This window comes from Pyxicephalus adspersus, chromosome 3 (genome assembly GCF_032062135.1).
Source record: "Pyxicephalus adspersus chromosome 3, UCB_Pads_2.0, whole genome shotgun sequence".
NCBI lineage: Eukaryota > Metazoa > Chordata > Amphibia > Anura > Pyxicephalidae > Pyxicephalus > Pyxicephalus adspersus.
Window position 1 is genome coordinate 53,970,776 of NC_092860.1, and position 22,194 is coordinate 53,992,969.

General features: G+C 36.6%; 1 protein-coding gene across 4 annotated transcripts in view; it reads right to left on the reverse strand.

The window, feature by feature from the left end:
* Positions 1 to 22,194, reverse strand: part of CPAMD8 (C3 and PZP like alpha-2-macroglobulin domain containing 8) — a 70,475-nt gene that overhangs the window by 3,655 nt on the left and 44,626 nt on the right. The window contains exons 33-42 of one of the 4 annotated variants that reach the window (XM_072404662.1): positions 20,638 to 20,793; positions 19,935 to 19,997; positions 18,438 to 18,625; positions 17,178 to 17,265; positions 13,634 to 13,708; positions 10,441 to 10,546; positions 9,307 to 9,417; positions 6,208 to 6,420; positions 1,786 to 1,848; positions 91 to 256 (exon numbers count right to left, since the gene is read on the reverse strand). In XM_072404662.1, the coding sequence (XP_072260763.1) occupies positions 91 to 256; positions 1,786 to 1,848; positions 6,208 to 6,420; positions 9,307 to 9,417; positions 10,441 to 10,546; positions 13,634 to 13,708; positions 17,178 to 17,265; positions 18,438 to 18,625; positions 19,935 to 19,997; positions 20,638 to 20,793 (1,229 nt within the window). Of the gene's footprint in view, positions 1 to 90; positions 260 to 1,785; positions 1,852 to 6,207; positions 6,421 to 9,306; positions 9,418 to 10,440; positions 10,547 to 13,633; positions 13,709 to 17,177; positions 17,266 to 18,437; positions 18,626 to 19,934; positions 19,998 to 20,637; positions 20,794 to 22,194 lie in introns of all 4 variants that reach the window. The other 3 variants (XM_072404660.1, XM_072404659.1, XM_072404658.1) reach the window with 3 other exon arrangements.

Sequence of the window (22,194 nt, forward strand, 5' to 3'; positions counted from 1 at the left end):
TGCCTACTATACACTGGTTGAAAAAGCTTGAATTGATGTAAGCGACCCCACCAAATTCAATGCAATGACAGCAAAAGTCCTAAACATTACCATTCTGTGGTCGAGAACGTATCTGCTGTGTCCTCGACTATATTTGCCACTGTTGTGAGATGAACTGCAATTTCAAGACCATCTTCATTCTCAGAGCCATAAGGATCTGCCTCATACTCGTAAGAATAGTAAGAATCCTCTGATTGCTGGACAGGTATGTCTTCTTCTGCTGGAAAAAAAATATATAGTGAAATGACTTCAATTGAATATGACTGCCATTTCATCTTCTAATAGTTGTTTGTAACTGATTCACAGTGTTTCTTGTATATGCTACACCAAGAAGCAGACATTGCTTTATTTCTGCTTCTTTGCTCTTTTCAAAGAAAAAAAGAATTAGGAAAATTGTTTTAGTCACAGTATCTCAGTATATTCCTCATGGTGACCTATATTATAACAGAAATTCTGTTTTCACTTCACCCAAAACTTTACTCACCACCAAACTTAGGTAAACAGAACTTTATTTCAGGATAACTAAACTATTGCCCTAACATTTTTTTTTTGAGTGATAACACCATATTAATTACTGTCCTCTCATTGGTCAACAACAAAATGTATTTTAGGAGAAGTTACTTGTTTAGACCACAGATGCTCCACGTTTGTGTCCACCTCAGAAATAAAGTGTGCACTCCTTATTCCCATATGTGCTTCACAGACTGCCCACAAAAACGTCCATTACTCTTCTCCTATTAAGGCTCAGTTCACAAAATACCACTGCCCACGCTCATTATGGAGGTATAGTTAACCCAAGTGAAATAAAAACATAATATTTACCATTGAAAGAGATAGCGACCTTCCCTAGGTTTAAGGTGCTTGGGTCAATCTGTGGCATAACCCCCTGCCCTTTTTCTTCTCTTAACAGCCTTATATCTGTGACTACTACCAGCAACCTTGTTACCTATCTTTCCTGTCATTCTACTTTTCACTTATCTATTAATCCCTGTGTGGCATTTGTAATGGGCATAACCTATCTAATTCTCTGTAGGAAGGTGCTAACCTTCAGCATTCCTTAAGGCTGGTTTTGGTCAGTTGAGTACGAGTTGCCTGCCTCTCACCTCCTAGCTTTGGGACATGTCAGTCTGCATTTTCCTGTGTTTTTCTTTTTAATTCTTCTATGTTTTATGTTTCTGTTGTTTCCACTGAATTTCTGTATCTTGATGTTACCTGTTGTCCTAGGTTACCATTACTTCAGCTCCAGTGTCTGTTTTCATGCTGTTGTCAGCAAAGCAATCTAGAAGCCTCCGTTCAGGGAGTACCTTGATGTTCATTGTTCCCATGAGAGGCTCTCTGAAAGCCCATATACTCATGCAGCTCAGTGAGCCTTTCATCAACTAGTAACTTGTTTCTTCCACTTCAATAGTTTTTCTCAAGTCTTCATCTCAGAAAAAGTTCTTGGGGTTCTTGGTATTGACCATAACAACAGCTAATTTTCCTGTCTGGATTCTGGTAATTTTCTAAAAGTTTTATCATATACTTTTCTTTGGAATCCCTACATGAGTCACAATTCCTCCAGGAACTAAGTGTTTTCCACTTCCCTAATCCGGTGGGCTGCTGGTCGTTATAAGAAATTCAGGTCATGTCTACATAAAAGAGGATCATGTCTGAAACTATGAATTTCCAATTAGAAAAGAAGGGAATGCACATTATATTTAATTTACCCTATGTGGTATGGTAAAGAAAGTTATAAATAGGATTTACCAGTTTTCTCTTGAAATTGCTCTGGTAATGTCACAGTGTCAGTTTCCTCTTCTGAAGTAATTTCTTCTGCGGACAAATAAAAGTTATGGTATTAGAGACCAGTAAATGAACACAATATATATATATATAGACTTTTAAAGAAAACACACAAACATTGGACAGGATGTGTAACGTAAAAAAACATTTTTATAAAAAAATGAAATCGTTCTTAGGTTCAGGTGTATTCCACGCTTTTGTTGGCCACCAAGCTGCTAAAAACCTCTTGCTGCTGGCAATCTGGTATTGGGAGGCATTATTCTCTGCTCAATTTGGAATGGCGATAAGGTATTCATGACCTAACACATTACTAATGTATATAGAATCAAGCTGATGATGTCAGTATTTCCTTTGTTGTCCTTCTTAATGCTGAGAGTTCCTACAGTTCTCAAACATATAGTATCCACCACATTTCCCTACATCTTGACCCCATTTGTATGCTCTCCTTGTGTTTGAGTGGGTTACCATTAATTTAGTCGAGTAATTCAAAAACATACTGGTAGATAATCAACTTTTACTCAAACTGTTCTTTCTACATAGTGTGGTAGGAACTGATGTAAATGATGAATGTCAGTAAATTTTTTCACAATATATCCACATGAAAGAATTACTGGTTATAGTGAATAGTTTCAAAAACTATAGGAGTATTTAAAAGAATTTGCTAGAAGTGTGCACATTTCATAAAGTGCAAATTTCATACTCGCTGGTGTTTCACATTTTTACTTTGAAGTAGCTAATTTAAAAAAAACTAGCAATTAGAATAACAGGGGAAGCCTTCTTAACACTGGTTTCAATTGGAGGGCATATATAAACAATATTTCCTATATTCCTCTCCATTGTAAACTTGTAAGGGTTCCATTTGTTCATGTACTGGTTTTATGTGCACTTGGCACTGCATTATGTTTGCCAAAACCCTCTTTTCTCTTTTTTTTTCTCTTTTTCTGTTTAAACTAGCAATAAAAAGTGAGGGTGGAACCCCCTCCAGGACTACTTCCCCACTGGACATGCTGTTCATTCAGCATATGGATAAAAAGGGGGCATCTTAACAAAGAAATGTTAAAATCCAATAAACTGTAGTTATATTGCCAAAATGCAAGAACGTCAAATTTCTACCTCAAATCTCCCTAAATAAAAAAAAACTCAGAAATGTCTACAACAAGCAAGCTACATACACTACCATTCTTTTAAATATTCAGGGCCAAAAGTGACCTAAATATCCTACATTCTCCTTGGTAAATATTCTCCCTAATATCTTTCTCAGTTTAGGAAGGAAACTAACCCCTACCTGCAATACTGATTATATGTAACTGTAACTAAACTTATCCTAAATACCCAGGTTTGATTGAATCTCTGACCTTAAAAATTCTTACCACTAAAATACCCATTTAGAGCCCTTAAAGTCCTACCTAGACACAGCCTTTGCAACCAGAAGAACCCTATTTTAATTCATATGGGGCTCCATTTACCCAAATATCATATTTAATATATTATTTTTTTATTATAATTTGCCAACATATTATGCAGTGGTGCATAAAAACAGCAAACACAAATGATATATTTTCATATAAATCCAGTACAAGCTATGATACAGAAGTTAAAGAGGACCCAGGCCAAACCAGGTTACAATTTAATGTAAATACAGGAATTAGTATAACTTGAACTGTGGATGCTGAGTAATGGCGGGAAGATAAAAGCTTCTGCAGGTCTGTAAAGGTGAGTTATGAGGGTCTTTTTAAAAGTAGTAAATGTGGAGGTGAGCCTGGTAAGGTAAGGAAGGCAGTTCCAGAGAGTGGGAGCAGCTCTAGAGACTGTTGAAGCCCTGCATAGTAACAGGTAATGAGTAGGCATGGGCGAAATTAAGAAAATGTTTGCAAATATGCAATTGCAAAGTTTTTAAATTTCAAGGCCCCTGTGTGCTGGGGGGTGAGAATGTAGGAACAATCATCAAGTGAAACAACAAAAAACACACAAGAAGCATGTATTTTTTCTGTAAATCACCATCAGGGATTCTGTACAGTAAGGTCTGTCAAAATGTGGAATAGGTTCCCTCAAGAAGGACAAAATTTTTCTAGAAGCACAAAATTTACCTTGGTATTAAAGTTTTAAAGCAAAGAGACTGTTGATCTAGGGAATATCTGATTGCCTAACAGGATCAGAAAGGAATTTTTCCACTGTTGGAGCAAATTGAACCATGCTTTATGTTTGTTTTGCCTTCCTCTGGATCAACTATGCCTATATGGTTTTTATCTGGATATGTTTATTTCCCTAGTGGTTGAACTTGATGGATTTATGTCTATTTTCAACCTTACTAACTAACATTTACATAATAAAAAGGCTTTGGGTAGCATTTTGCCTAAACAATGGGACTGAGCATTGATTTTGTTACAGAGACTGTTATATTCTTGACTTTGAAACAGTAGATGGTTAAAGATGTCATGCTTTGTTACTGTTGTAGTGGAAAGGTGTGATCTACCCCTTGTCTGATTGCTATCATTTCTGGCTTTGCTTAATCTCTTGTTTCACCTGCTCTGCTTCTTATTGTTACAGAGTTTGTTAAATTGCAATGACAAATAAATAAATATAATGCATAGAAAGTCACAGATGGTCAGTGGAAAGAATGTTATCATTACATATAACCAAAAAGATCATTGGTGTCACTTAATCTGATTTGAGAAGCACAAATTGTTCATCAAGAAACCCCCTAGCAACGTCGGGAGAAACCCTAAGGCTCCATGGAACTCAGGATGAGAACTACACTAATTCAAATACAATAGGAATTTGTTTAAACTATGATCTTTGAACCTCAGCATATAAATTTATACTATAAACTAAGCTGGATCAATGAAGAGAATTAGTTCTAACAATGGTTTAGTGAAGTCTGATTAAAAAAAGATAAAAAGTGTTAAAGGCACAATAAAAATCACACCAAACAGCTAAAGTCTGTTCATGCAGCTTAATGCAAGTGGAGGAAATCTGGCCTCAGCGCTGACTTCATAGACTACAAAGCCCAGCTTCAAAGCTTTAACACAGAGCTCACTGTCACCAAGCAAAATTATTTCTCCGCAATCATTTCCTCTCAACCCTCAAACCCACGCAACCTCTTCTCTACAATTGACTCCCTCCTAAACCCCACACCTGCTCCCCCCACAACATCCTTCTCTGCCTAAGACATTGCCACCTACTTTAGAGATAAAATAGACGAAATCAGACATGATGTCTCTGCCCACCGAGCCACTCCAACCATACCCACCCCTTCCACCTGTAAATCTGCCCACCGAGCCACTCCAACCATACCCACCCCTTCCACCTGTAAATCATCACTGGCCGCCCTCTGCCCTGTTACTGTGGACGAAGTCTTAACTCTTCTCTCATCATCTCTGTCTACTACATAGGGCCCCTGCCCTAACCAAACTATTCAACCTCTCCGTTTCTACTGGTAAATACCCCTCAGCTTTTAAACATGCCATAATTCTCCGTATCCTAAAAAAACCCTCACTGGACAAACTTGCCACCCCTCTTCTTCTGTCTTTTGAAACCATCACTACTTCCCACCACTACATATCTCCCATCCTAATGTGTGTGAAATTCCCCCACCTACTAGATTGTAAGCTCTTCGGGGCAGGGTTCTCTCCTCCTGTATCGCTGTCTGTAATTTGCAATCCCTATTTAATGTACAGCGCTGCGTAATATGTTGGCGCTATATAAATCCTGTTTAATAATAATAATAATAATATTTATAATCAAGGTGCTAGAATGACACATTTAGTTTTAAAAGAGTTCAAAGATTTCAGAAAAAACTATTTGGCCAATAACTGTTTGTAGGGATAAAAACAATTTTTAAAGGTGTTCAATGCTCGAAGAAAAAATGTCTGCAGTCAGCTAGGAAAAAAAGTTCACTCATTTTTAAACTTCTTGAAATCTTTAAACTCTTTGAGAACTAAATGTGTCCTTCTGGCACCTTGAATATAAACAATTTAAACATTAACTTTAGCCCTTTTTATCGTTCCATACAAAGGTAACTGAAGTTAAGAAGAAAGGGCTTAGATGCCTATTGGGTTATTGCCTTACATATTATACCTTCTAATGACAGTGGGCAGTGTATTGCCTATTTGGCTCATCTTGGCTTCTAATATGAATTGATAAAAAATGCAGCTATTAAAGACTACTAAAGACTCAAAAACAAGAAGTAACACAAAGTGTAAATGCAGATGTAAATGTACACTAAAATGGCTATAACCAATGCATGCTGAATATTTAACATTATATATATAACATTCATATCAGTTAGAATGTGTCAATTAAAAACTTTGGACCACCTCCATTGTTATCAATTGCAGTAAATATAATAGTCTGTTATACATGTAACATTTTGAAATATTTATATACCTAGTACACACTGTGACATTGCCACTTGCTCTATTCTGGTGTTATTACGGCAGGCTGCCACTTCCATCTGACATTGGTTTTGATAGATGACACCATCAGATCCACAAACAGGATCACCATCATATCCACAATCTCGGTAACACATGCATTGTTCGAAATGTTCCTCCTCAGGACAGGAATATCCGCCATTACAGGGACCAGAAGGTGTGAATCCTGAAGAAAAGATTACACATTATTGTAGATAATAGGTTTAATTAGGATTAAAGGTCAGCTTCATCAAAATTTCAGTTTTGGTGGAGTATTATTGGGTTAAATCACTGGGCTAATTGTTTAACTAAAGGACTCCAATAGTAAAGTTTCCTTAGCATTGTGTCTCTGTGCTACCCAACAGTCTATGTTGCGCAAGAAAACACCGTCACTTTAATACTAGCCTCCATGGATTCCTATACTTACCTTCTCTTAATTTCCTTTCACTACATTTTTTTGCTGGAGCAAAGGGAAAAACACTTTGCCTATTCTCTTTTTTGAAAGCTGTGGGCTTCAAGAACTGTTTCACATCTACATCTACTTATTCTGAGGGATACTTAGAGACATGACTATTGCATTCTAAAGTTCTGCATAATAAGTTGTTTCTATATAGGTGCAAGATAATAGTAGAACCATATTTACCTTGCTTATTTGCCGAAAGAAGATGAGAAGTTATGAATTCTACTCTACTGGGAATAACCCAGGGGGTTGTCCCACATAATCACCTCTAAAAACTTGGCAGTGACCTTAGGAAAGAGGAGGGGTTCAGCTTTAGGGTGGAGTTGGGCTTTAGAGATGCTGGAGAATTAAAGCAGCAATGTGCATGTGAAGCCCCGTGTGAGCAAAGAAAAACATTACACAGGGCAACGTTTGGGATTTTCAAAAGAAGGATTTTCCAAAGATGTTATGACATCTTAGTTTGCTTTTATCAATACCATCTTTTTGGAGGTTACAGGTCTGCATCACTAAAATTACTAACAAGAAGCTGGCAACTTATATCTCACATACACCTAAACCTCTATTTTTATTACATGAAAAGTTCTTTTGTGTAAGAGACAACCAAGATATTTTCAGGCTAATTCAGATACATATCAGCAAGCTATAAGTGGAATTACTAATCATTTATATTCCAATCAGTATAGCATATTTAAACTGCTTTCATAAAAAAAATATTTTCAGACCCAGGAGTTTTTTTGATAATGGTAAGTTATGCATAACATATTTGCTTATTATGGCAGATTCACCTGCCAAATTAACTCCTCCAGCATTTTTCAGAGACTGTCAGGGTAACAACTATTTCCCAACTGGGCTTCTGCTATTACTGTCTGCAAGGTATTCCTATGCAATAATGTGCAACTGATGCTGGAGCAAATGCATGTAGACAGAAGTGGGTAAAAGAAGCTGGATAAGATCAGCAGCATTGAGCAAAAAAGAATGATACAAGGCGTTGCAAGTAATACAATGTGCTTTAGCAATTTAATTATCCCGTTTGGGTTTGCATCCAAGTTCACCCCAAGCCACCTTTGTTCTACTTTCTGTGACAAATAATTTTGGAAGAATGTTTGTAATAATGTAAGCAACTGCTCTGTGCTCATTTTCCGGTTAGTGTCTAGAGAATTGTTTTTGCATAGTAATTTGAACGTTTCAGTAAACAATAACAAGATGCTCAAAAGCAATGAGTCTGTCCAGATGTGCCTAAAAGTTAAAAATGGAGGAAATCAGGGGTCAAAAGGGGACACAATCAGTCCTATTCCATAGAGCAGTGCAAAAAGCAAAGCTGACATGCAATCTATTCTAATCCGCCTTAACCAATACAACTTCAATCTGCTAAAGCATGATAAGTGAAAAAATTTATTGGGATTCTGCTGCCATGATTACACTAGAGGGTATTCATTTTATATTTAATATGTTTAAGGGTATTTGTATTAGGGGACCCCTTAAAGGGATACAATCCTTGTCCTGTACAGAGCACAAAGCTTTGCGTTAGGTAGGAAAGGGAGCATTTGAGGAAGGAAAATTTACCAGCTGGAAGTTTGTGCCAGCAGTTGGTGCTATGTAATTACCATAGGTGAGACTGCTCAGGCTTTGGACTGGTAACTGGTTTTCTGGCTTAATTACTAATTCTCCTCATAAGTTCCCCAATGTATTTTCACTCCCTCCAGTCATACCTTAGACTCACAGTGATGGCAGTGACGTATGCTGAGAGAAGAAAAGAAGAATTCTGGGAGCCTCATGGCTGGTAGATCACTCACTTACTGAGTATTTTCCCCAGGTATGTAAACTCTCTACACCAGTTGGCAGCTGAGATATTATTGATGGCAATTTATCTCTGCTTTCCAGTTCATAATATGGAGCAATTTATCAGCATGGTTAGACATCAAACACCAATTGTACTGTACTATGCATGGGGGGTATGTAGAAGGACAGAAGAGAGTTATTGTTATTGTATAGAGTAGTGATAATCTGCAGAGGAGTAATGATATGCAATTGAATTGTAGTGGAAAGGAAGGTCGGGGTTAATGTTTTTCATGAGAGATGACCTCATGAAAAGAGGAACAGGATTACTATTTATAGACTGAGATATTCCACTTTTCATTCTTACTGAACAAACCCATTCCAAGTTGGTCATGCCACACTTCAAATAGGCCATACCCCCAAATTTTGTTATAAATGTTTTAAAGCAACCTCCTTCCAAAAAAAAATCTTGGGGGTCAACTCTCTTCTAAAGCTTCCAGATATGGTGATGATAGACTGAGGAGAAAACATCTTGTGTTCTGAGGGGGAAAAAAACATCAGATTGTAGTGGTTTTACAATGTATGCATCCTGAATGGGATGTTCTGATGTAGTGGCTCCAAGTGTGTAAATAAAGGGAACCTGAGCTAAGTCACTAGGATCAAAACATCTCTTCTAAGACATAACTACCAGATTTATTTTAGTAAGTATCACATTGCCCTTCCTAAAATGCCCACTTACCATCTACCTCCTAAGTTTGTAATAGGCAGGGAAGAAATCTAGTAATGGGTCAGATGTGAACTAAACGCAAAATATGTACAATAAAGTTAAAGTATCACCTGTCCATTGGTTTGCAGAACTCTCTACTTCATTACATGCGGTACCATCGCATAGTTCTCTAGACAATGGGCTGTTCTCGCTTGCATTGTAAAATCTGGTAGCTTCAAATGCTGTTTTTGAGGTAAAAACATAAGCAATTAAACCATGTAATATATAGTCCCAACAATAACAACTGTCAATACTATTTAATGATAAACTACACAGCAAATATCAGACTAATCAGGAGCATTCCTATGTCATAAACACAGCCTAAAAATGACTGAAATGCAAGTGTATTATTGTAATAATTTGATGATAAATAGAACTGATAAAGCATGCTATCCAGTAAACTTTGCTGTATATGCGATGATTCGGACAATACTAGAACAGAATGTTCAGTGCATCTGATGCATCTAACAACCACTTTGGAAAATGAGATAGTGGTGCTTCCATTTTTTCACCTTTCCAAAAATGTTTAGAAATATGTTACATCACATACTCTATTTTGTATGTATGTACATTGCACAATACATACACAGTTATATGATGACTATAATTATGAATTACTGTTTTTATTCTGTATAAATTTACAGTGCATAATACCACTCTTCTTGTTCAATATGCAAGAATAATTATCACTATTAGTGGCTTTTTCTGTCTACATGTACAATGTAGAATACCACTTCTCTATATGCTGGGTGTAACTAACAGTATCTCTTTTTATTCTGTATCCATGTACAGTGCACAATGCCACTTCTTCTCTTCTTCAATGTACTGAGTGTGATTCACAGTATTGTTCTTATTTTTTTGCATATACATTGCACAATTCCACTTCTATTGTCCTATTATCACTTTTTGTCCTTGTATCTATTTTTATTCTGTGTTTATGAAGGCTGCACAATACCACAAATCTTTTGTGTGAGTTGTGCATGTAATTGTTAGTATCTGTTTTTTGCTCTGTAAGTATATACTGTATTGCAATTGTATTTGCAATTGTATAGCAAATAGATTTCCATTTACTGTAGTCAGATCGGTAAAGCTGACTGGTTTCCCTGTGTGAGAATGCAATGCAAGAAGATGAAAAAACAAGAAGTTGATTGAAGTATCCAAGGAAATAGCTGACAATTCACAAGTCAGACCTAAATGGCACTTACTTGGCTCATAGTAGTCATAAATTTTTACTGGAACAGGTGCAGTTTTTCCCACAACAAATTCCCTGAACGCTTGCATCTTTATACACGTCATACATTGGCTTGGTATCTGCAAAGGAAAACAGATTAAGCATGGTGCTGTGTATGTACTGCCTGCTAAACACTCCTGACAGCTGTTTCATAAACTGTTGCAACCATCCATTACATAATTTGAGAAGGTCAGGCAGATTTTGCTGATACAGTCCCTACATACTTGGTTGAAAGGTAACTCAATTAGCAAATCAGGCAAATTGAATTTTTTAGGATACACCAGAACATATGTGTACAGAACTGACAGTCATACAAGTCATTAATCATTAGGTGCCTGGATTCCTAAATTGCACAATGCTCTGCAGATCAGGCAGATCTGAAAACAAAAATCACCACTATATAACTTGTCTATCTGTGATCATTTTTTGGAGACAATCCTGTTACTCTAACTCAAGATAAAAAAAGATGCACACCCCTAAGTAAAAACTTTGGTCAAGTTTGTCACACATATTGTCTGGTTTAGGTTTAATTTGGTTTCGTTTTTCTTGCTGTTTCTGGTCCATAGGTGAGATTTCTGTTTATTTCCCCCTCTACTGCAAGGGTAAATCTAACCAATGTGAAGGAAAACCACTCCCAGGCACTTATCACTTCCTTTCTTTTTTTAATGTAAATTTTATTAGATATTTTTAACAAAGAAAAACGTAACAATACAAAGAATATAAAGATCAGGTCCTAATAAACGAACAATGTACTAGGAATATGCACACATTGTCAACTCGGTGTTGAGTAACCCTTTCTTTGGTATTTGGTTAATGAAAACCGAGAGCCTGTACCCATGCGAATCATATCGCTTGGTATTTTTCTAAACAATCATGGATTCCAGCCATCAGCAAGCCAATCAAGCCTAATGTCTTGTATTCACTTATACAAATCCAACTCCGTAGGGGGGGACGTTGATTTCCATAGCAGTGTAATTATGCACCTAGCTGCAGTTAGAACATGGGCCATTAATTAAGTTTGTAGTTTAGAGAAACCTTTAATGTGGAGGCCCAGGAGGTGTGTTAAAGGATGCCTTTGTATTGGAGCCAGTAACAATCTGGAGAGGAGCCCATCGACCTTCCCCCAAAAAGGGATAATATCTGGGCAACTCTACAGGACGTGGATCATCCAAACCCCCTGCCTTTCCACATCTCTCTGCTGTAAAGTAACAGTGCATCATTATGGTATAGACATGTAGGGGTCTGCCTTTTTCTATCTGCTTGCTGAGTTGTAACTTTGTAAATAGAAAATAAAGTTGTTGAAGTTTTCCTGCCCCTGATAGTGGCCTGGGGAAACCCCATCAGGAGTTAGAGAAATGCAGGAGATACAGGGACAGAGAGGAGAACATGTGCTCAGCCAGGATGGATCCCTGCATCCCCTTTTTAGAACACACTGACTGCCTTGTCTGTATGTAGTGCATTATTATATATGTGATATCTTATCAGAGATCACTTTGGGATATCCCTACAGTCAGTGTATGAGCTATATATACAAATATATATGTGTGCTGCCCTTTTCAGTTATCTTTCCTGATCTGCACCCTCTGTCTAGTTACACCTAGCATAGGTTAGGCATCCGATGGCCCATAGGTAGCAGAGGTCCGGTTGCATTGGCAGATTAGTGTTATTGCTAGGGTCTAAGTGGTAGCGCAGACAGATTGTTCCTGAACTCCAGAGACTTTGCCTGCATCCCTGCAATCCAGGATCACAGCATACACAGTCCAATTGTCGGTTGGAGGATTTCCTTGCTGCTGTTTTGGAGGATCATCTCATCAGGACATCTTTGTTACCATCAACTCCAGAGGCCTCTGCAACTCATCCTGACACTGATCAGTACTGGAGGTATTTGTGTTAATAGACTATATATATACCCGGGTATATCTGTGCACCATTCTCCTCAGGACTCTGCTGTGTGCTTGTTATGTGTACGCATTGATGTTTATAGATGATATATATTGTTATTACTGTTTTGAGATATAAAGCTTACAAATACTCCAACCTGTGTGTTCATTCAGCTGCAATGGTTAATGTTTCATGCTGGGTGTAGTGGTTCCTCAGATGTTTTATATTGCTATTATTTCTGGTTAATGTCCCAGGAAGGGAGCCCCTCTGCTAACAGAGACCCTGTCCTGGGTGGAGGCACTGCCAACTTTATTAGTATCCTCACTCTTCCACATAGCGAAGGCTCAGGATCCTCTCTGTTATCTACAGGTTAGCGCCATAGCTTGTTTTGTGGGAGTCATTTACATTACCCCCCCCATAACAGGGCTACAGACATTTTTACGATATATGGTACACCAGGAACTCTTCGGGGTGCAGTCCAAAATTATTTGCCAAATCTCCAGTGGGATTGGTGTACCTAATATCTCTTCCTATTCATGCATGAATGAATGAATGAGATAACTGTGTACCAGTACCTGCCCTTGCTAATATCCAGGCCCCGTCTGGAATTGGTAGAACTCTTTCTATTCCTGTTCCTGTGTCAACTCTAAACTTGGCATTTTCCCTACTCCATGGAAACAGTTACCAAGGCGAATAGAAAGGGGAATCACACCTGTGGTGTCAGACACAAACCCTGTACCAAATATTTTTTGAAATATAAAGTATTAGAAGGCATAATAGATGTTGTAGCAGCAGGATTCTAATATATATATATATATATATATATATATATATAATCCGATATATATATATAATCCGATATATATAAATCCGAATATATTATATTATATATAATATATATATATATATATATATATATATATATTGTGACAGAGTGTCCCAAAAAAGGTTAGAAATAACTGTGAGTGGATTACCCCATCTGCATGTACTGTGTACCACTGGGGCTTACAAGTGGGCAGAGAGATAGCATACCTATAGCCCAGCCGGACTATTGTTTTGTTTTGTTTTTAAAAAAGCTGTCACAATAAAGCAGACGGGAGCCTGGACTTTTAAGTTGATTTAAAGCATTGCTGCCTCTTATTGCGAACTGTTTGATCCCTGCTGCCTAGAGCAATTCGCCACAACCACCACAATTAGTGCCCTGCCAGCATCCGGTTACCATGAGCAATCCCTCTGTGCTACGTCACAATATATACATATATGGATGTTTGTTGAAAAACACTTACTTCATCAAAATAGAACAGAACTTTTCTTCCTTCAACCTCATAGCGTTTAAGACCAATCTGTTTATTGAGGAGTAACTGCAAAAAGGAAGTAAAAAGGATATTAAGCACAACAGTAAAAAGCATATACTGATTTTCTGAGCCGAACAACCTAACAAGCAAGTAGATGTGTGCTTGCCAACCACTTTTTCATTGTAAAGCTGATTCAGCCCTCGAGTTTTAGACTTTTGAAAATTTAACCTTTTGCTTCTTCTATTCTAGAAATCTCCTTATCTTTCCTTCTACTTTTATCAAATAGGTTTATTAAAAGAGAAGAGGCCTTCTTCAAACACAGCTCGTTTATTTTGCCACCTAACCTAATGTTTCTGAAATACTGTAATTTTTACGATGTGCATGAAAAAACAGTGTTCTTATGTAATAACTCTGAAAAGCGCTGTCTTGTAAACAAACTGAAATACTTGTGTCACTGGCACAAAAAATTAAATGTTGACAGACAGCTATTTGTTTAAGTTCATGAGCTGATGCACAGAAGTAATTTTAAAGATTTCTCTAACTGGCCCCAAAGATTCCTAATGAGGCCAATAAAAGAAAATTCCTCTCCCTGCTGAGAACCCCACACATTTCCTGGATATGTCTTTCCAACAGGGCTCCGTCTGGACTGTGGAATGCCCAGGACGCCTTGTGCCATGGGGTGCTGGAGACACCAAACTGGCCCCCTTTTAATTACCACCCCGTGCTCAATTAGCTAGAAGTTTGTCCTGTAACATCTTCAGTGCTGGATGTAATAAAAATATACTGAACATACAAACTAGAACCAGGTTTAGGAAATCTTTCCATATTTTCATAGTAAAAGTAAACTAGCACACACAAGCAGGTGGGCCATTTCCCAACAGTTTTCACAAACAAAGGTTTTGAGATTACAGATATTTGTTTTTGAACCACAGCTAATCTTAATTTTATTTTACTATTTTTATTCTTCATCAGATTTTGAAGGATTGCTACAGACATAATTATCATAACTGTCATCCAATCTATTTAATTGTTTCAGACTGGTAAACGCTTATGTCTATTGGTACTTGAAGACATCACTAGCAAAATGATGTTTTTCACAGAATACTTTATGTGATAACTCTTGCTTCATCTCACATAACCAACCAGATGCAATGGAAATCCTCATGTCCGCCCACTTTTTCTGAGTTGAGAGCTTGTGTTGGAGACGTTCAGTTGATGGAACAACAATCTGCTAGGCTATATATATGCCTAGGTAAGCATGATGACATTTGGGATGTGTGGGACCAATTGGGTTTCATTGGGTTCTATTTGATAATTTGCATTTACTTTCTCTTCTGTCTACTCTTACCCTCTTTCTTTCCTCCTTTTATTTTTTGCCTAGCCTTTCTTTAATCATCTCCTTCTTGTTCTGCATTGCTGTAAATTTACATTTAGTATGGCCCTCGATCTCGGTTATTGCACTATAGTTATGGTATTTAAGGTTACACTTTAAACATTTTGTAAACTGATGGTATTTTGATATGTTGTTGCTCCGGTATAACTGCTGCCTTCCCCCAGAGGATCTGCAGCCCGACAGTATTAAATTTGCTAAAAATCTTTAATAAAAACTTAAATTTAAAAAAAAAAAAAAAAAAAACAGTATGAAAATATGCAAACTTTGCAACTGGTTACAGTAGTCAGACAGTTTTCTGTATCCATTTAATTGGCATTGATACAGCCACCTAACTTTTCATTCTAAATTATGTTTATTGGAAATTTAAATGTATATAATCTATTTGTTTTCTAGACAGCTTCTCAATGATCATGGTTTATAAATACACTCATCTAGTATTCCAGAACCTTGCTATTTCTTTTGTTGTCAAGAAATATTTATTGCACAGCGCTGCATAATATGTTGGTGCTATATAAATACTGTTTATCAATATAAATAACAAAAATTTTTTTATATTAGGAGTTAATTATGCAGTGCCTTTCTAATGGATATCTTTAGTAATCGTGAAATGTTAAACTGGGTGATGAAGTTATACAATAAATAAATAAACAGGATCTTTTAAATTTTGAACATTGTCCCTATTTATGGAAACCTGTTCCTCTTTACCATCATTGGTCTGGTGTTGGATGGTGTCAGAGCTTACCTAGATGGATAATATTGAAACCCCCAAAGACAATGATATGTGATAGTATTCAGGCCTAGTGATTGGCTAGTGTCACAAACTACCCTAAACCCCCAAACACCCTCTTCCATTACTGTATGGAAGTATGAGGGGAGGCGATGAGGGTGTATAGATTGGTAAGTAGGTAGGTTATCAGGTTAATCTATCTGACCCAGCCATGATCTGCCTCCATTGCATAAAAAAATTATAAATAGTCCCAGTAATTAGATTACTGGGGCTAAAATAATGTATGTAAAAAAAAACGGAAAGACCGAGAAGGCAAAAAAAAGACAAAAAATAAACTTTACCTCCAAAGTTACATCTCTAGCCATTTATATTCAGTAAATATGATTCCATATTGCCAATGTATGAGTAAGAGTTGGACAGGCCCTTAGAAATCTAAGTTTCAGGTCTAACAACATTTTCAAATTTAAGGATTTTAAAGCACCAGAAAGTTTGGAATGTGCGGACAATTTTGTTTTTTGTTTAGCATTTTAGAATTTAAGAAATCTGATTTCTACAATTACAATCTACTCTCATTAAGGAATACAAGCAGCTGGTACCACATCGGATTTGGGTAATTAAACTAGTTACATTTAATAATACAGTTAATAATTTTAAAAAATATTGTATTGTATACATTAGTGGTTTTTTATATGTACATGGAGTTTAGCTCTAACCTATCAAAGTTCCCACCATTAGCTGAATCAGACACTAAAATGCAAATATATTCATGTAATCCCAAATAATATCATTTAGAAACCATTAGGGATTTACATGAGCACAATTTAATATATATCCTCTTGAATGTATTTATATTATATTTTTTATGTCCCTTTACCACTGATGCAGGATACATTTTCCCTGTCTGGTTGCCTCTGGTTTAAACCAAGCAATTACTGTTCACATCCAAATTAAACAAAATATGTTCTTCAGGCTGGTCACATAAAGGAGAATTCCAAGGAGGGCATAATCCGACCCAATTAAGTCCAGATGTCAAACACCAGGCAGCCCTCTAGGAAGTTGTAAACACAGCTCCCACCAGAACGGATCAGTCACCCTGTTACTCCTAAAATGCATATAAAATACCTTTAACCCAGCAGGAGAGCTACAGTCTCTCTGACAATATGGTCCAGACTACTCTAAGGAATGATTTCTTCCCCTCTGGACATGCTTAACTGAATTCTCCAAATACCAACATCTCAAAACATTTAGAAGAATTAAATGGCATATAGATTGCCTTGCGTGTTAGACAAAAAAGAAAAACTAAGTAAGCCAACAACATGGCATAAAAGATATCTACTGCAGAGACAGCGAGGTTATTCAGCAAGCAAACTGTATTTATAAAATCAAAATTCCAGAATGCTACTGATCTATATTACCTGTTCTAAGCTCTCAATGTCTGCTCGAAAGCCTGAAAGCAAAGAAAGCTCAAGCACAGCCATATTAGAAGCACCAGAATGAAGCCACCTGGAGAAATAAAAAGAGAGAGCAGACAAATCAATAATCCAAATTTATGCTGTAACACAATTGTTTGTACTGATGTTGCATATAATAAATACCCTGACGGACTCCAAAATAATTGAATCACCTTGGAATATGCAGTTTTTATCACCTTAGGTACATAGGTATCCTTAAGCTTCATTCTGGTAGTATGGTACACAGATCATATTACATTGCTGACTCTATCTTTACCCAAGTTTTAGCAGGCTTTTTGGAAAGTGTTAAGCAGTGATAGTACTTTGCTAAAACCCTGTTGGAGCTTGTATAACGTACAATTGGCACCAGCATTAAAATTTTCCACACAGGAGTTAAAGTTTCCTTTTGAAAAGTTATATGAAACAAAGTTTTCGAAGTTTCAATAGGACAATTTTATTTTTGTATGTTTACCTTTCTTACAATAATTACACAATAATAATAAAGAGTGATCGTACAAAACACTCATGGGCTTTCCTTAGATTTTTTTAACAGGAATCATTCTATAAAAATGTGAAAATGTTGGAATCATTCTATCTTCACAACATTTTTACATGTATCGTGCTACAGAAAGATATTCACAGATATTGACATTCATCAGCATGATCTTTTATATAAACCTTGAAAGTACTGCTCTATGTTTGTGAAAGGGGTACCCCCTTTCTACTGCTGCTAGGCACCAACAAAGTTTTCTAGTTAATTTATAGTTAGTAACCAATTTAAACTGTTTGTGTGTTTAGCATTTGTGGAATGGAGTTTTGAGGGCTACAAAAAAGCTGCTTAAAGTTTTCTAAAGCTTTGCAAAAGAAAAGTAATTCAAAAAGGTAATACATGTGACATGGAGAAGCTGTGCTGCTTCTAATTGCCTGCCAGATACACGTCAGGTTTCTAGACCGGAACAAGTTTTTTTTTAGTATGTGTAAGCCTAAGTATTTATTAGTGTAGCTACATAGGGATAGATTTGTAGACCCCCCCCCCCCCCCCCCCAGGAACAATAAAAAGACACAATAAAAGGAGACTTACTTTTTCCCACCCAGAACTTTACCAACTATGACAGCACTGAATATAACTAAATGCTGAGACCTTTTTTAATTCTTTTCTAATATATATATATATATATATATACTTTTATCATGCATAAAGGTAAAAAAAAAAAGGATTCACACCTTGTGCAAGCTTCTAATGTCACTTTGTATTCTTGGTGGTCCTGGTGGGATCCTGGATCATCATCGTCAGGAAGAGCTCTCTGTCCAGTCTGTCGTCGGATCCTTCCTGCCCTTGGCTCTTTAAGATGGACTAGAAGCTGGAAGGCTGGTTTTGCCACTGGGTCAGGAACATTGTAATGGACATCAATCTGCAGAGAAACAAGGAGATTTAGGGACAAGCACAGGCTTTTTACAAATTCATTCTATTTTCTTTTCAATAGTAATTAGATCAGGATACTGTACAGGATTTCCTAAAGTATACACAGGTCTGCCAAACAAACACAGCCAGGTCAGTTTGTCCATGTGTCCTATCCATTTATTGGATTGCATCTTCCTACACCACCCTGTGACTGGACAGTAATGAAACAGCATAATACTAATAAATGTTTCTTCTTTTCTCCTCCTATCTGTATGTTCCTTGTCATGTGTGTAGTACATTTGATTTGCTCTTTCTGGTGCCCCTCCCTCTCTCATTAAAAAGTGTCTAACACCAAATATCAAATAAAAATCACATATCAAATGCAGATACATAAACCAGTTTCTGTTACATATGCTGGTAATGGTGATTTTTAATAAATACATTGCACTGAAGTGAAAAACAAAACAACTGAAGTCTGCAAAAACCAGTGTTAGAGCAATGCATTGACAGCGCCAACATTTCAACATCTCCCTGCCTTCCTCTGGGTATAGGGCTGTCTTGAATTGCCAGAACTGGATGATGCTGTGCACAATAATTTATCTTGGCATCCAGCAGATGTTAGGTTTGCACACAGGTCTGCACAACTCAGTGTACAATGTAAAGAAGATTGCAAGAAGGAAGGGCCTGTCTGGGCTTCAATTTTAAAAGGGCATGGTTAAACAGAACCTATGCTAAGTTTGCAAAAACTCCTGCCTCAACATGTAAGCAAATATTGCAAATATTGGCATAATTTCTGCTGATAACGAATTATTAAAAATTATTTGTTATTGGTATTATTTTGTATTGCCAGCTCCTAATATGATTGCATTGGAAATGGCATTTCAGCTTTATAAATTTTTTTATACTGTACACATATAGTTTATATTTACTGTGTATTTAATGTACAAACTAATGTGAGGTTTAATAATATAAAATACACTGACAGTTTATAAACACATTGGGTCTGATTTATTAAAGTTCTCCAAGACTGCTGAAAAGAGACAAACATGGAGAACCTGTGTATTCTAGCAAACCTAAAATGGATCTGAACCAGGATTGAAAATATTTGCCAACTATTATCAAATGATTTCTAGAAAAAGAATTCTAGGTTTGATGGATCACCTAAATTCTCCCATGATAGTCTATCTTCTCCAGACTTCGGGATCTTTATTAAATCAGGACCTTTGTACAGTGTACATTTTAAGTGCATTTGAAATTGAATAGACATTGACTTCACATATTAACATGGACTTTCGATGAAGTGCCTATGTTTATCCCACCTGCATTAGGCAACAACCTTCTCCTTTTGCGCTGACGAATAATCCAGTTGGGATAGTAGGAATCTGCAAACAAACAAAACTATTTTAATAATAGAAAAATAATAAGCACTAACTACAGAACAAGAGGTAATCCTAAAGCCTAGCTAAAATGAACATGGCAAATTTTCAAATAAATCATCTTTACTAGTGTAAATTATAGGTGTTACCTTTTAAAATTCAAAAATCCATTGTGTAGCTGAGATTGCTTATAGCTATCCTATTTATACAGATTTAGGAATGTATGCCTTTTAGTTTTGTGTTAACAGATTAAGGTGTTAAAAAATGCTCACCATGTCATTACCATAAATTGTAAGCATCATGAAGACATGGTAATACTGTATACATGCAAAGTTGGGAAATAGCCTGGCATATATTGTATTCTTTCTCTTGGGGATCACAATGCTTACAACTGGTTGACCCCCCCCCCCTCCCCAATCACCAGTTGAATTCAGCGATGAGAAGAAATTAGTTGTAGTGCAGTATGGAAGCACATCTGCCCCATGAATCATGTATTCTGTTCACCTGATTACTAATAAAATTTGCCTTGTTCAATTTAGGATTTAGTAGGGCTTTATTCACTTTTGATGTTTGCCACCAAATTCATTAAGCAGCCTCATCTCAGCATAGCAACAAAATATAGTGCTGTATTATGCCTTGAACCTACCACAGCTTTCTGTAGAATCTTCTTGTTCGACCTGTTCAGTTCAAAGGTCTCTTGGTAGTCCAAGTTAGTTGATGCCAATGATATTGTGAGGTTCACACCACCAATATAGGAAAGGATTGCATATTCTGCTAGAGCCTGAAGTGCCACACATGTGTCCTATGTAGAAGGACATATTATGTATTTATATCAACAGTTCTTTCTTCAACAATGTTTAAAATTACCAGTTGTATACAGGTATAATTTACAGATAGAAATAGAACATCACCCATTCAGTGTTCTTCTAGTTTTTTATTTACATTACGTACTGTGTAAAAATATTGGGCACTAACGTATAAAATGCTGCAAGGTGAGAAAACTTTAAAAAAATAATGCAATGAATAGTTTATTTATGCCCACCTTATATCTTTAAAAAAGGAATTTCTCCATATACACTTGCATACAATTTTTTTAAAGAACTCACGGGGCAGGTTGTTCCAAATATATAGAACAATTCTCCTATAGACTTGGAATGTTAATTCAATCACTCATAGTAATCCCAGAAAAAACATGTTGTGGGAGTTATACCATCATTATTGGGACTCTATTCCTTGGTGAAGATAGCTCTCTATGATTTTGTAAGCTTGGAGACATTGTTTGGCTGCACAATTTGGGACAAATGAGATGTCTCCCTAATGGTATAACATGATGGGTAAGTATCTGCCAACAGCATTGAGAAGGCCAATATTTTAACTAAAGCCCATGCCATGTGCAAAAAAGCAGAATGGACCCCCACGATACAACACTGTTGCATACAGATACATTCTAATATAGCCAGATATTTCACATTTGGACTCGCCGCTTCAGTGCACTTGCTGCCATTTTCAGTACACTGTTTCCACATGAGAGGTATAGCTATTTAAATGCAAAGCTTCCAGTTCAATTTCTCACCAGACCTTTTTAAACCTCACATATATGTAACAAGGTCCCACTGGCTTCTACCAAGCCTGTGCCGAGTGGTAATAGTAGTACAGCTACTGGACATTTTCTGACTCTGAATGGAAGTCAGCATTAGGTGTTCTTGGTAGTCGGAACAGCTGATTTTGTTTGATTCATTTATTATATTATATTTTACCTGTTTGGTATACCTGTTAAATCATGCACTGGATCATACACCTACAAAATCCTAAACTGCGTGCAAGTGTACATGGGAAAATTGATGACTTTTAAAGGCATAAATAAAAAACAAAGTATCACATTTTATTTAGGTATTCTTACTTTACAGAAGTTTTCAAAGTATCTAAAAGTTTTTCACAACACTGCACTTGTCCACCATTGTTGTATGACTTGCAACATACACACATCTAATATGTATGTATCTAAACAGCAGGAAAAGATGGAGCTTAACAATGAATTAATGAATGAATGTTTGCTTACCTCCCCCATCTATAGTACCTATAGTGAAAAAATAATAAATTACAAGTAGCTCAGTGAGTTGTTGAATCTGCTTAGGTGACATATTTAAAAGTGCCCCTGTTTATTGAGTCCCTAAGAAATAATGAAGACATACATCCACATTTT